Below are 15,299 nucleotides of genomic sequence, written 5' to 3' on the forward strand. Positions count from 1 at the left end.
TCTTGTCTTTTTTTTTCCCTTTTTTCTTTAAAGGACCTTCACCGGACTGGTTGCAGTTCTTACTGTGGCCAGGAGGCAGAGCAAGATCGAGTGGTATTAAAACGTGTTTTGCTGGCTTATGCCAGGTGGAATAAATCTGTTGGCTATTGTCAAGGTTTTAACATACTAGCTGCACTTATTCTGGAAGTCATGGAGGGCAATGAAGGGGATGCCCTGAAAGTGAGTAAAATTTTTTTTTTTTTCAATGTTGAAGATTGCTTTTAGTTAGTGAACTTCAGAATAAGCCAGTGTGTGGATTTTGTAGGCAGCCTAAAAGGGCAGGACTCAAAGGAGTCAACCAATTTATATCTGTGGATTATTTGTTATCCTTTCTGACTTAAAATGCACAGTTTGTATGTTATCACTGTTAACATTTTTTTCAAACAGGAAAAAAATGAGGGCTTGGCCATAGGAAAAATAAGTGGGAACACTGCTACTAACTTTAGAATATTTTATTCCATAATCCCAAATCTGCCTCCAAACACCATTGGTAGGTAGCTGAAACCTTCAGGTGCCATTATGGGCCTCTTGTGTGACAGTAGTTTGTGAGGCAGTTAATAAATCTGCTGTGTTTTAAAGCAAATTCTAGGAAAACAAAAAAATAAATATTTAAAATGAAAACAAATCACTTTGAAGCTACTTTCTGGGCTGCATTAGTCATAGAGTGTTTCATTTTTTTTAGAACTTTTCTAATTAAAAGAAAGCTTCATGAAACTTATACTATGTCAGAAAATGGAAATATATTTTACTACAGGACGTGGTTGAAGGTTTGCCAAGATCATGTGGAAATTTCCTTAAGTAAACTTGCTCATATGTGTGAGATGGGATCAAATTAGTAAAAGATGACTGCGACTCTTGAGATACAGCTGTTTGTTTTGCCTTACACAATAATTTAAATATGGTAAATATTTAAATTCCCTCAGAGCTCCTAAAATATAAAGCTTTTGGTAGTACAGTCCAGCTAGCTGGTATTTCATACTTCATTGTAGAGAGCTGCTTGTAATAGGAAGAAAATACCATAATATACCTACTTTATATCAGAGAGTAAAATTTTCTTTCAATAATTCTTGCTAAAAAATTCCTCAGTATTTTCAACTATAATTTGTCACATTTTATTGTGATCTTATACTGTCCAGAAGCTCCTAAAACACATTATGATGATATAGGAAATATGATTGCCCCAAGGTTTATGAAGTCCAAACTGATTTTAAGAACTGTGTACATCCTTATGTTATTGGATTGTCTTTTACCGAGGGCGGTGTCAGGCTCCTTGTGCTAAGGAGACAATGAAATGGCACCAGACTGCCCTGGAGAGATAAAGCACTGAAGGCTGTTAGCACCAAAATGGGTCTTACCAGGCAAAAATGAGAATGGAAAATAAAGTAATTTTTGTCTAAGCTTAGTGCATGGGCTTTACAGGGTTGGAATTTCCCCAGAAGAGAGAGGGAAAAGGCGGGGCAGTGGGGAGAGGAACGGGGCGGGGGAAAGGAATTGGGGGTTTGCATGTGGCTGTTCTGTTGTTGTAGTCACTGTGCCATCTAAAGCAAGTGATGAGTGACTTTGGAACAGCTGCAGAGGCTGTGGCCTGTAAGGCTGTCCTCAGGATTGGAGCTATGGCAAACTATATTTGGGTTATTGCAGAGTGTAGGAGTTAAGGGAGCAAGGGGATTCTCGGGGCTCGTCAGTCAGCTCTCCTTTCTGGGAAGAATGTTATAAACAAAAGCTCTGTGTCTGGGAAGTGTCTCCCAAAGGTCAGGAAAAAGCTGGTACTATGGACATCATGGGGCTTTAACAGCCAGGACCCAACGAGGTAGCTTCAGGGAATTCCCAGCCAGGGATGCTTGAGTCTTCACTAGTGAAGTAAAGCATGTTTAAGTTAAATCCCTGGAGACACCTCAAAGTTAGCCTGCTGATACTATGGTAAGCAAGAAAATCACAACTTGCATGTGTAGAAGCTATCAAAGTATGCATGGAAGTCTCATAGATACTGAAACTTAAAAAAACATTTTTTCCTGCACATTTTTGTGGGGAAATATTACAAAGTCAAATAATAAAAATGAATACATAGACATGTGTCATGAATAAGGTATTTATTGCAAAGTTGTAAATACATGAAGCTGCTTTTTAAAAAAAGCATTCTCAAAAGATTTCACACGTCAGTGAAATAGAATGGACTTCAGTGTTGCAAAAAGATTTCTGTTCTTTCCTATGCTGTCATATATCCGAAATTTCTAAAGTAATACCACTCAATGGGAAGGGAGCAAAAGTCTTTATAAAATGGTTTCTTTAAGGTAGGGATTTATTGCTTATATTGTAAGGAATTAATTAAAACACAAATAGTATAGTTGTAAGTTAATATTGCTATATTAAATTGTTTTAATATCTCCAGAGAAGGAGACTCTACAGCCTCTCTGAGCAGCCTGTGCCAGTGCTTGGTCACACTCAAAGTATAGAAGTTTTCCTTATATTCAGGTGGAACTTCCTGTGTTCCAGTTTGTGCCCATTGCCCCTTGTCCTGTCACTGGGCACCATTGAGAAGAGTCTGGCCCCATCCTCTTGACATCCACCCTTTAGATATTTGTAAGTGTTGATGAGATCCCCTCTCAGCCTTCTCTTCTCCAGACTAAACAGACCCAGCTCTCTCAGCCTTTCCTCATACAAGAGATGCTCCAGTCCCCTCATCATCCTCGTAGACCTCCACTGGACTCTCTCCAGTAGTCCCCTGTCTTTCTTGAACTGGGGAGCCCAGAACTGGACACAGAACTCCAGATGTGGCCTCACCAGGGCAGAGTAGAGGGGGAGGAGAACCTCCCTTGACCTGCTGGCCACGCTCTTCTTAATGCACCCCAGGATACCATTGGCCTTCATGGCCATGAGGGCATGTTGCTGGCTCATGGAGAGCTTGTTGTCCACCAGCACTCCCAGATCCTTCTCTGCAGAGCTGCTTAAAAAGTTCTGCATTCTTAAAAGATTGACAGTATCCAGTTAATACATTACCACCCATGTAGCTGAGCTATCTCACTTGAAACAGATGTCTGTTTAAAGTGTCTCATGCTGCTTAATTTAGCACCTTTTAAAGTGACAAGATGAAGTGCAGCACATGGTAACACATCACAGTAAAATGTGTGGAGAATGTTTTTTAAAGAACAGTATCTTGTATTTTGGAGAGGTAAAAAAAGATAATTTGAAAGATCAGTCTTCTAGCTGTGGCAGTTAACCAGAGAAGGGACAGTGGAACTTTCCAACAGTGTGGAGTATCTCATAAACATGTACAGCATCAGAAGTGCCAAAAGTTGCCTTCGGTTTAGGTAATGCTTCCAATTTGGGCATAGCTTACTGTGACACTGATTTCAGTCATTAATGGTTCATGAATTCTGGACACCTTTGAGAGGCCTTTGCACCTTGGTTGCTTGTGGATACCTAGAGTACCTGTGGGTCCCTAAATGTTGATGTTTTCTCCCTGTATAAATGGAGATACCAGAGGCATGTGTTGCCACTGGCTCCAAGCCATTCTTTAGTGGACAGAGAAGTTTAAAATTCTATATTTTTTTCTGTTATTCCTAGAAAATAACTGGTTCTGCAAGTCCTACATGATTATATTTCATTTTCCCCACAGATCATGATTTACCTAATTGATAAGGTGCTTCCTGATAGCTATTTTGTCAATAATCTCCGTGCTCTCTCTGTGGATATGGCTGTTTTTCGAGATCTTTTACGAATGAAGCTTCCTGAACTGTCCCAGCACTTAGACACCCTGCAAAGAGCTGCTAACAGAGAAAGTGGAGGTAAGTTCAACAGAAAATGGTATTAAATTCCTTTTTGCTATTGTTTCATCTGAGCACTGGTCTAAAAATACAGTCTTTTAAGTATTTGCATGAGTTTATTGCTTAGAATATATATTTTAAATTAGTAAGGTGAAAGATGAAGGTTACCATTAATGATAAGGTTAACATAAATAGGTGACTCAGGAAAAAAACAAAGGGGAAATAATTTGGTCCCACCACTAACTGGAAACAGAATTGTGTTGACAAGGATATAGAAATGTATGGAAGTGACAAGACTGTAACACACAGCTTAGTACAAGGGCTACCTTGAAAAGGTGGTTTCTTGCCTTAGCTCAATATACCTCTCCTACCATTGCTCCTTGTAGTTGCTAGCTTACACAGCTATTCTGGGAAGAGTCACAGTGTGAGAGCCAATGGTGGCTGGCTAGTATTTCTTCACTTGGATACTTAGCAATACACAGGTGCAAAACTCAGAAATACTTCTTGGGTTGCTACCTGAAAAGTGGCTTTGCACTGTGATTTTTTTTTTTTTTTTTTTTTTCCCCCCCTGGTATAGCACTCCCTGTAGGCTGTGTTGTGGTTTTTGTTTTGGTTTGGTTTTTGTTTTGTTTTGGTTTTGGTTTTTTTAAACAAGGTACAGCTCTTTTCTTTGAGAGTGTTTTGGAAAGAGTGGGTTTTTTGTTGTTAGTTGGTTGGGTTTTTTTTCAGTCTGGCGGCTAACTGCACCCTGAGTTCCATCTTAGAAAAGATGTAAATAAACTATAAGTGTGCTCAAACTGTATAAAAACAAAGAAAGGGTATCAAGGAAGTATTTGCTGTTTGAAAGTATTTTCCCAGGCAGCAGCCTCTTTGGTCATGGTCTTCAGGGCATCAGTTGATACTAGGATGCAGAAAGTGTTCTCTGAGCATAACAAGAAAGTAAAACTTGAGAGTTTCAGGCTGAAATACTAAATCTTGTTTGAAAGTTAACAAGCCAAAAGGAAAACTGAATGTGTTCCAGTCACTTCTGCTAAGCTGGCAGTGCATCAGGATATTAAAACTATAGATAAGACTTTACAGAGAGAGTCACCTTCACCTTTATGTAGATAAAGACTTCTTATGCCATAAGTTTCTGAAGAAATGCAGCATTTTGGGGTTTTTTTTTGGTGTGGGTTTTTGTGGGGGGTGTTTCTGTTGTGGGTTTGGGGTTTTTTTGAATTTTTTTTTTTTTTTAATAAAAGCTTTTAGCTTATACGGCTTTGGGGAAGGAAAAGCAATCTTTCTGATACAAGACCAAAAAAAAGTGCAGTGGTATTTTCCAAGGTTTACAGTCCAAAACCAATTCTGCTGCTTAGAGCTTTTTGCAGTGCAGCAGAATGAAAGGTGACTAAGTATGTCATTTTTTTCATCACTTTTTTTCTCAGCTTGTCTTTGGACAGCTGCAGGCTAAGTAAATTTTGAGCAATAACAGAGGTACTAGAATGTGTGATGGATTTCAGTATGGAGTTTATACTTGTAAAATAATAGTAAATTACAATTACTTTAAGGATTTTGAATTTTATTTTATTTCAGGAGGCTATGAACCCCCACTTACAAACGTCTTCACGATGCAATGGTTTCTCACCCTCTTTGCCACTTGCCTGCCTAACCATACAGTTCTGAAGATCTGGGATTCTGTATTCTTTGAAGGCTCTGAAATTATACTGAGAGTAGCTTTGGCTATCTGGGCAAAGTTAGGAGAGTAAGTGGTCATTTTTATCCGATTTTCTTTTCAGTATGGGCGATGTGTGTAGCTTATGTTGTTCTGAAGAGCATGTTCTCAATTCTAAATGAGATGCCATATTTCAGGAGAATGATTCTGCTTTGAAAAAGCTGCACAAAGTGCCTCTGTGGCTTCCCCAAAAACACATGCTTCTGACATGGCATGATAATTAATTGACCCTTGCTGCAGGAAATGTCTCCAGTTGTTTGTGTTGTCTGTGTATAATATCTTCACGCTATGCTACAAGGTTAGTTGGACTTTGCAGAACATAGACCTCTGAGGGAGCTGGTAAATGCTCTTTGGAAAGACAGAGAGAAACTTGAGGGTGACTAGCTAATTTAGTTGGGTACCTGAAGCTGGGGATGTTAATTCCCTTATTTTCACTTAAGGATTTGAACTCATTGGCTATACCTGAGCAAAGTTCAGTGTTACTAAGAGAATGATTTAGTGTTACACAGTTCTTTTCAATTAAGGCTTGCAAACAAATTTTCCTGAAATTCTCTGCTTTTAAGTACATTCTAGCCAAGCTTCTATCATAGTCCTTTATGGCCTTGGAAACTCACCACAAAGGACAAAACGTAAGAGATGGTTAGTTCTTCAAAACTCCTCTGTTGTCATAGCAAATATTTGCATTCCAAAGAGTGTACAGTGCTTCTGGAGAATTGAGTTTTGTCACTGACTTCAGTGGGAGGTGAGAGCTCTGACAGGTCGAGCAGATGTTAGTTCAGCTGGATTTTTTTCAACTGGTGTCAGCAGCTGCATCAAATTTTTCTTGTGATGCCTATCAACACTTACCTTCCCTTTTTCCCTGAGACTGAACCACTGGGATTTGTGTTCAGCTCTTTCCCTTGGAGGCTTCATTTTTTTTTTTTCTTTCTGAATAAATTAGCACTGCAGGCCAGTAGCATTGTAAGAGACTTTGTTTAGTATTTTTAATTTTTAATCTGAAGAATAATAATTATAATAATAATAATTTTCAAACAGCTTTGTTTGTTCAGTTCATGAATGAAACTCGCATGAATCCTTTGCATTAGAAGTAAGCTAGGTGTAGTCCCATTATGCTTTATTACTTAGTGTCATACCTTTAGATAAAAGGTCCCATTGCACTCGGACTCTGCATACTTAAAAACTGTAACTATGAATGTTCCAACTGATAACATGATAAAAAAGAAAGCCACTGCTTGGAAGATTTTACCATAAACCTTAAAGCAAAAATGAAACGTTTTTTAAAAAATTGGAAGGAACAAAATGAAGAAATCTGTAAGAATATGTCCAAAAGAATAAGCTGATCACACCACACACCTTGTAACTGTTGTTTGTGGGGAATGGGAGAAGGTCTGGCAGATTTGGGGGCAATTAACAGAAAGGGACATTGGTGGGATAACCAGAGATCCAAAAGAGGATGAGTCACTAAAACTGAACAAGAATTGAAATACAGTAAGTTTGTGATTAATGATATCAAATGAGATGAGGAAGTAAGAGATTGGACACTATGTTTTTGCTGGGAGAAGATTGTGATTTTTGTTCTTTTTTCTTCTCCACTAGCAATAGAATGAGGGGTTTAAAGAAGTGGGGCCTGAAACAGTGATCATAGTCTTACGATCTTCATACTTCTCAAGACTGTCTTTCTAGACATGAAAATGGGGTGAGAAGTGCTTTTCCTAAAATGTGGGTGGTTCAATCATACTTCTGTTTTGAGGGAGACGGAAGGAATGGGGAGTTTAAAAATAGGTGCAGTAGAGAAAGCAGTATGTGGAGGTCACAAGAGACTTAAAGTATCAGTGAAGGTAGGTGGTAAGTTTGTGAGAATTGGTTACATATCCATTGTTTCTACTCTGTTCTGGTATTTTTTTTTTTTTTTTTTTACTACTTAATCATTCTTTTAGCTAAACTATGTTAAGATTTCATAGGAGTTTCATAGTTCAATGGATGTTCCCTACAGACACTGAAGATCAAGGGAAGCTTCCCCTTCTAATCCTTAAGAAAAATGGCAGTGTATTTTTTTGATCATTCCAGCAGCTATGTTTTACACAGGAGACCAGCATGTATGTAGCTAGCAATGCACCTGTTTGGGATAGAAGTAAAACAAATTTTTTTTATTTGATAGGAGAGGATGTTTAGCGGCTGACTCTAATGTATGTAGAACAGTAACTCACAAAAGCATATTACTCATATTTCTCTTCCTCTAGCTGACACTGAGGGTGATTCTGTGTTTTTAGAAATTTAAAGAAAAGTGGGGGCAGGGAGGAACCCAGAAAGAACCACAACAACAGCCCCCCCACACCCCCCCTTGCCAAAAAAAAACCCCAAACCAGAAAATAAAACCATACCACCAAAACAAAAAAACCCAAAACAACAAAAAACCTCTGCACCTGTAATTTAGAACTAGCATTCACAAATACACAGGATATGAGTGAATTTTCCTTCATTCTGCATTATGTGAGCTCAGCTCTTTTGAATACAATGACATATATAAATATACCTATACTTAATTTACTCCACTGGAATGTTTTCTGGCCAGCAAATATGTTCCCGTCTGACAAAAAGACAGTTCAACAAGTGAATTCAGCCATCTGATGCATAGTGGAGAACAGTCAAGAAATCTTTATGCTCCCTTTTTGAACTGATGAGAGAGCTCCCTTGTGCTAGTAGGAGGCAGGATTTACTGATTCTCATGTTGTAGAAGTGAATGGGGCAGAGGGAATAACCTGTTTGGACATGCATGAATCCTTTATTGTGAGCAGTCAGGACAGTAAGCTGTGCTCAGTACATCTTTTTACTGCACCAGCACTTCCAACGTGATGTGCACAGTTTTATTATTTGGAAGTGTAGGGAGGATTGCAATAGATGTAGGAGTTAAGGTGACTAATGGAAGCACATATTTTATGTTGGCAGAAAGTTCAGTTTTGATTTGGAGATGTATAATCATATGTAAAAGTAAAATAAAAAAACAACATGTATTTTGATGTAGGCAAATAGAGTGTTGTGAAACTGCAGATGAGTTTTACAGTACCATGGGCAAGCTGACCCAGGAGATGCTGGAAGACAGTCTGATTGACAGCAATGAACTCATGCAGGTGAGTAATTGTGATATAATTATTGTTTGTGTTTTCTGTGCATCCTTCAGGTGCTGATTTCTAACAAATTACATTTTTGTTCAAATACTGCAGAAACCTAAACTCTCCCAAGAATAAAACTTTAAGATGACTGAGTTGAGCTAGCGTGTCAGTGAAACAAAGAGATGACCTGCAGTTAAAGCTAAAATCTTATCTTGTATGTGAAGTATAAAGAACCACTAGGCTCTATTTGATAAAACTTGATTGTATGTTGACAGTCGAAAGTTTGTTGTGATACAACACCCAACTGGATTTACGCAAGTAAGATGTAGAATCTTTTAGTAGTCATAATTGTTATGGTGTTTTATTTTTATGTTTTGGTCATTTTTGACACTGTGTCCTTTTCATTCTGCAGACACTGTGGGAGACAAGAGTTTATCGAGTGAGAAGGGTAAAAAATATCCTTCGTGATTTAAAAAAAAAAGAAAAAGCCATGAACAGTCATCAGTGAACTATAAACAAAGACATTTGTAGATAATTGCAGTCCCTGAATTCTTAAAGCATATGTTGTTATCTGAGAACAAAGATCCACATTGTTCTGGGAAAGGAAAAGGCCTTTAGTATTGCAGATTCAATTTTATTGATTCGCACTTAGACTTCTTTTTGTGATATCCTTGAGGTTTTGTCTACTTAGATATTTTATAAAGACTTCATGCTATGGTTCTGGAACTTTCCTTTTGATGAGTTAGAGCATGGTGATTAAATGGGTGCAAATACAGAGCACATAATTTACCTGAAATTTTTTACCTGTCTTAGGGGAAGGAAAAACGTCAGTGTCAGCCAATGAAGTTGCATGAGTTTCTTAACAGTACTTAGCAGGTGACTTCAGTTACACATTATTGGAAGCAAAACTTATTGACTGTCTGGGATAATACACTTCCTTAGGCTGGTAAAGTACTGTCCTGAAGTAAAGTATTACTTTCAGATTTATTTTTGTTATTGTTGTTTTGTCTGATGAGGGAGCTCTAGCAATGGGAGAGGTGAGCACTGTGGCTTTGTTTTGCTTCAAAAATGGAAATGTGGCTGGTCAGAGGTACTCGCGTGCTTTTTAAGTAAGTGTTAAGGTTTCTCACAAGACAGTTTTAGGTATTGAGGGTGCGTGAGGAGGGCGGTACGACCTGACACCTTCTCATTTTCATTATGTTTCAGTTCCTGGTCTCAAGTGTAGTACAAAATCAAGATGTGTGACACAGAATAATGTTGGGAGTTGAAGTGGGCTTTAGTGACTTGCTGTGGATTTCTTTCTTTGCCATTGTGTGTAATAGAAGATAAGGAGTAAGTAGCTTAGTAGTTGGAGTAATGGAAGGATCTTTTTGGGTTTTTAACAGTTGCAATTACAAGTATACTAAATTAGCACTCTTTTTGTGCAAAAAATAAGCAGTTGGTGCAAGGTATATGTGTATTCATAGTGTACATGTGTATTTTGTGACACTGAGAGGAGCATTAAGGTAGGATAGCATTGCCATTGGTATGGAAAATGTGGCAGGTTTAAGTTTTCTGCATAGAGAAGCAGCGTGTCTGGTTTTGTGTGTGTCCTCTCAGTTGAAGATACCACACTATAGATAACATTCTTCAAGTCAAAGGCAGGCACTGGCAGTGTAGCTGTCTCCATCTGAGGTGTTCACTCTAGGCTCTCGTTAATATAAGTGGAGAGAATTAGGCACTGCAGGAGTTTACCGTTAGGGGATATGAATGCCACCATGTGTCCGGCTGCAGCATTTGAACAATTTTCTCTGTGTTAGAGAAGCAAATAAAGAAATATGAACCATTGCATTAATGAAAGGATCCAGCTGCTTAAAGACATTGGTTTTTAAATTGCTTTAGGCTTTTTTTTTGTAGGAGTCATCCAGAGATGAATGTTTAGACTGTTTTGTTTTCAAAATGTTCTCTTTTTTTCTTTTTCTTTTTTCCTTAATCAAAATCAGAATGATGAATTTACATCTAGTACTTTTTACAAGGTGGCTCAAGGATTAGTATTCTCCTGCGGGAAAGGATCAATATCCTACTCAGCCTTTCCTACACATTTCAGAAGAGGTTGCTAGTGGCAATCATCTCACTTTTCTTTAGACTTGCATAACACTTGCATTTGCATCTGAACTACCTGTCCATGCTCACTTAAGCCATTAAAGAGTAACAGGCACTTCTCTGCCACTAGAAAACAAATTGTGCTCCAAAAGGCCTGTTTTCTGTGGGAGTTGGAGAGGTATGGCTGATCCTTCAGGGGCAAGTAGGTGTTGACAGAGTAGATGTCTCAAGTAGATCAGAAGATTCTTGTCTTCATTCTCCACCAGCATGTTGGTGCAAGTTTATCATTAAAAATGCCTCTCTCCCTCCCATGCAGAGGGAGTAGTTAGATTGAGGGCTTAAAGCTTTTGTGGATTTGGCCCTTGTATGGCAAGATTTCTTACAATGTTGTGCTGAGGAGAGCGTGGAGGGATTGGAGGAGTAAGCAAGCCTACAGCTTCCTCCTTTTTCAGATTGAACAGCTTAGGTAAATAAAGGGTAAGTACTGTACACATCAGGTGCTAGATCGGGTATGTATTGAGGACTAGAAGTTAAACAAATACAGTATTCAGTAATGTCATTTTATTGGCCTGTTAATAAACTTTAGTTCTAACATGGAGACAGAAGGCTGTATACCAGGCATCTGCAGATACTCTAAACAGCCTGTGCTAGTTTGAGTACACGCTTTCATGCCTTCTCAGAAAGCCAGCATTTTTATAAGCAGCTGAAGTAATTAATTTTGTATGCCTAGAAACATTCCAGCGTAGAGGAGATGAGAAGCAAACGGGAAAAGGAGAGGCATCTCTGTGTGTTCATTGTGGTGGAGGGGAATAGGGATTAATCCCTCTGTAGTACCCTAGCACTTTAGGCTATCTCCTGTAGACATTTACCCTGATTTGATGGCATTCGCTGTTAACTTTCTACTTGAGTAGCACTTTGTTTTCTTTTGGGTTTGTTTTTGCTTTTGGTTTTTGTTTTGTCTTCTTAGTGGAAGTGAGAAGAGCCTTAAAGCAGTGTGGGGAAGCTGTTGAGAGAACTGTGTTTGAGCTGTCTGCAAAACTGCTTACCCTCTTTTGGAAGCCACAGCCCTTCACCTTCTGTATGGTGTTCTGCTGAGGGTGTAGATGGCTTTGTATTTCTAGGGTAAGGTAAAGGATTGACAAATGCTACCGATTTAAGGTGAGAAGAGAGGTTTTTTACTTGTCTCTTTTCTTGCTCCCAGACTCTGTCTGTTATGGCCATAAATAAGGTAATAAGTTTGCCTGCATCATGCTTCGTATATGTAGGCTCTTTCCCTCTGGCACAGTTTCACCAGAATTAACCAAGTGGCCCAAGGCTGTGTACAAACTAGGAACAGGATGCTTTGACTCTGAAGCATTGGTGTGAGGGGATCATGGGTGCTGACTGACAATATTTTTTTTAATTTCCAGTGGAACTTGTATCAGCATAAAGTTTGTTTGTGGATCTCTTAACCAGGTGACAAACGAGGCCTCCAGTTATAGTCTGATAACAAGTAATTAAGCTGAAAACATGTATGCTAAATGAAAGAAATTGCACAGGATCTGGAAGAGACAGAGATTGGAGACAGACAAAAGCTAAAAGCATAATCTAAAACAGTAGGTGCAAGGAGTAAATGGAGGACTTGGAGTTGACTGTTTCACTTAAAGGGTAACAAGCATATGGAATGAGTTACCTGAAAAGGCTGTTGACATGAAGAATAGAAATAAATTCCAGACACACCTCCTTCTCTATGAAGGGAGAGAGTTGAGACATATGGGGAAAAAAAATCAGGAAAGTGTGGTGGAGATCAAACAAACAGGCAGACACATTGGGCCGGAGGTAGGTCTTTCTCCAGATCATAAAATTCCTTCGTCTGGTAGACTGTCAGGATATCGCTGTTCAGGCCCTAGAGAATATTTGTCTTTCACAGTAGCGTTGTAGTTTCATGGAGTGGCAAAGCTTCAGTTCAAGCTCTGGGTTTTTGTAGGCATCCTCCTTGCCTTAGAGTCTGTGCATGGCTCAAAATGTAAAATCATTTTCATGCAGAAGCCTGCAGAAGAGCTGCACTATTGCCCCGTGCCTGATCCAGCCAGGAATGTCCTGCCTGCTCCTTACAGCTTACATCATTGCCATTAGTACAACATTTTTTTTTTCTTCTTCTTTTGTCAGGAAAGGTCTAGTACTAAATTCATGTTTGCAATTTTCCTTAGTGTATTTAGCACAGACAAGGCATGGTTCAAGAATGGATTATGTAGAAATTGTTCAAAATTTCCTTTAATCTTAATTGAGGCCATTTGCCTTCAGATGAAAATGCCACTAATTTAATAGCACAGGAGAAAAAAAAGTAAACGTTTCCTGCATACCTAAGGAGAAAGGTTTGCATTGCTGTCTTTCAGAAGACATTTAATTTTCAAGATGGGGAAAAGCTATAATATTTCAGAGAAACTATGAAAAATTATATTTTGGCTATTTTTTTTTACTTCTGACATTGAGACTCCTAATAAATTGTGTGTCAGTTATTTGAAAGTCCTGAATAGCTGTAAGTGTACAAAAGTAGGAAAAATACAAAAGGTAGGAACGAATCAGCAGTGATATTGCAATGAATACGATGTGTCTTTGTGCCAGGTTGGCCGGTGACATGCATGCTGTTATTGCAAAATGACTTAAAGCAAAAATAATGCTGAAAGCAAACACATTTGCAACTATTTATCTTCTTTAACTCTGAATATTGAAGTAAATAAAATGGATTGGAGTTTTTTATGTCCTTGTTTTACATTCTAGGGACTACATGTTGAGTTCAGAGAGTTGCAGAGAGGTTTTTTGTTTACCATAGAACAAATTTATTGTAAAAAAAACCCCAATTGCCACTACCTACCCCCCCAAAAAAACCCACCACAAAACCACCACCCTCAGAAAACCCTCACAAAACAACAATCAAAACCAGAAACTGAGAGGAGAAAACTTTGCTGGATAATGTTGAGTCCTTCCACTGTGGCTGTAACTTTTGTGTTGAAGTGATTTCCTTTGCACAAGCTCTTGGGGCTGCTCAGGTGAAGTAAGGGATCTGTTAACAGTCCACCTCAAGTGAGGACCCACTCCTTCCTATCTGTGCTAGTGTCAATACCTCGTTGAATACTTGAGCAGAAATGTAGATCTTCTGGAAGATTTCCAAAACCTCAATGAGGCATTCATGTAAGTGAAATCATAATTGGAGGAGGAGGATTTCTGGTGTGCTGGCAAGGGGAGGGTTGACAATGATTATTAAATAAATAGGAGCTGAAAAGGAGTCTGCATCTCATGTTATCAGTTCCTTTTTTTTTTTTCCCCTCTAACCATGTATTTTTCTAGTGACTCAGTCTTTATTTTTCTTACAGGAAATACTGACTGAATCATAAAACTAGACCATTTCCATTTTCTTACAGCACACAAGAATGTACAGCCTTTAATCCTGCAAGATGGTGAAAGTCTGTTCATGGAGAAATCTTTTGTGGGTCTGTTAGTTAAAAAGAAAATTTTAAAAGCTGTATTTTTTTTTTTTTTCCCCCCCTAGACTGTTTATACTATGGCTCAGTTTCCCTTCCCACAACTGGCAGAATTAAGGGAGAAATACACATACAACATTACTCCTTTCCCTGCAGCAGTAAAATCAACTTCACTTTCAGGGTAAGTTTGAAATGCACTGCTTATGGCATATAGGGTTATTGTTTACCTTAGATAGTGAAAAGGCAGGTGGTGTCCTCCCCTGTATGCTCCTAAAGAAGATAAAGATGTTTGGTAATGATTGTAATTTAAGAATGTCTCTTTCTTATTTCTCTTCTGTTCTCATTTGACAGGCGGCTAGGCAGAACCAGAGACAGTGATGAAGAGAATGACCTAGATGACGAAGACTCAATTGCCAACGCAATTGGCTGTCTCGGACCATTAAGTGGGTTTTTGGCACCAGAGCTCCAAAAATACCAAAAACAGATGAAAGGTAAAAGTGCTTTTGTTCATTTTTTGAAAACATAGTTAAATCTGCATGACCTTGCAGAAATCGTTTGTAGCTTCCTCTGAGAAAGCTGCTATGAAAATTGTATTTTATGTTCACGTAGAGATTACTGCAGGTACCAAATGACTTGCTCTGCGGTCAATGAAGATGTCTTCAAAGTCAAGTTTGAAGGCTGTATGTATACAATAAATGACACTGTGGGTCAAGGATTTAGCTAAAATAGTTAAAAACCCAACCCCATAGTGTTGCCCACCCACAAAAAAAAAAAAAAGCAAGCACGTGTGGAAAAAAGTCCACCCTAAATCCATGCTTATTTCCAAGAAAGCTGTTAGGTAGTCAGCATTTTCTGAAGAGCGTACATGTAATAAATAATCTTGACCTTTGTTGGAATATGGATGGCTAATATTGGAACCTATCAGCAGTGAATGAATTCTGCACGTCATTTCACTGCCCTTTGGCCAAACCTTTAGACTGTTGTCTGGTTTGGGTATATTCACATTTTTAAAAAAAAAAGTAATTGGGTATGGTTTAGGGTGTTCTGACAAAATGTCACTATTGTTCATATCTCTCCATGTTGAAATAAAATTTCTGACAGAATTGTATGTTCACCTGTGCAAGCTTTACAA

The 15,299-nt window shown here is 38.5% G+C and overlaps 1 protein-coding gene across 5 annotated transcripts in view; it reads left to right on the forward strand.

Annotated features, from left to right (window-relative positions):
• The window catches only part of TBC1D30 (TBC1 domain family member 30), a 57,008-nt gene that overhangs the window by 36,189 nt on the left and 5,520 nt on the right, over window positions 1-15,299 (forward strand). For all 5 annotated transcript variants that reach the window (XM_075745793.1, XM_075745783.1, XM_075745822.1 and 2 more), the window contains 6 exons: window positions 34-219; window positions 3,656-3,824; window positions 5,376-5,544; window positions 8,537-8,642; window positions 14,236-14,348; window positions 14,519-14,658. In XM_075745793.1, the coding sequence (XP_075601908.1) occupies window positions 34-219; window positions 3,656-3,824; window positions 5,376-5,544; window positions 8,537-8,642; window positions 14,236-14,348; window positions 14,519-14,658 (883 nt within the window). The remainder of the gene's footprint in view (window positions 1-33; window positions 220-3,655; window positions 3,825-5,375; window positions 5,545-8,536; window positions 8,643-14,235; window positions 14,349-14,518; window positions 14,659-15,299) is intronic.

Source organism: Balearica regulorum, chromosome 1 (genome assembly GCF_011004875.1).
Source record: "Balearica regulorum gibbericeps isolate bBalReg1 chromosome 1, bBalReg1.pri, whole genome shotgun sequence".
Classification (NCBI taxonomy): domain Eukaryota; kingdom Metazoa; phylum Chordata; class Aves; order Gruiformes; family Gruidae; genus Balearica; species Balearica regulorum.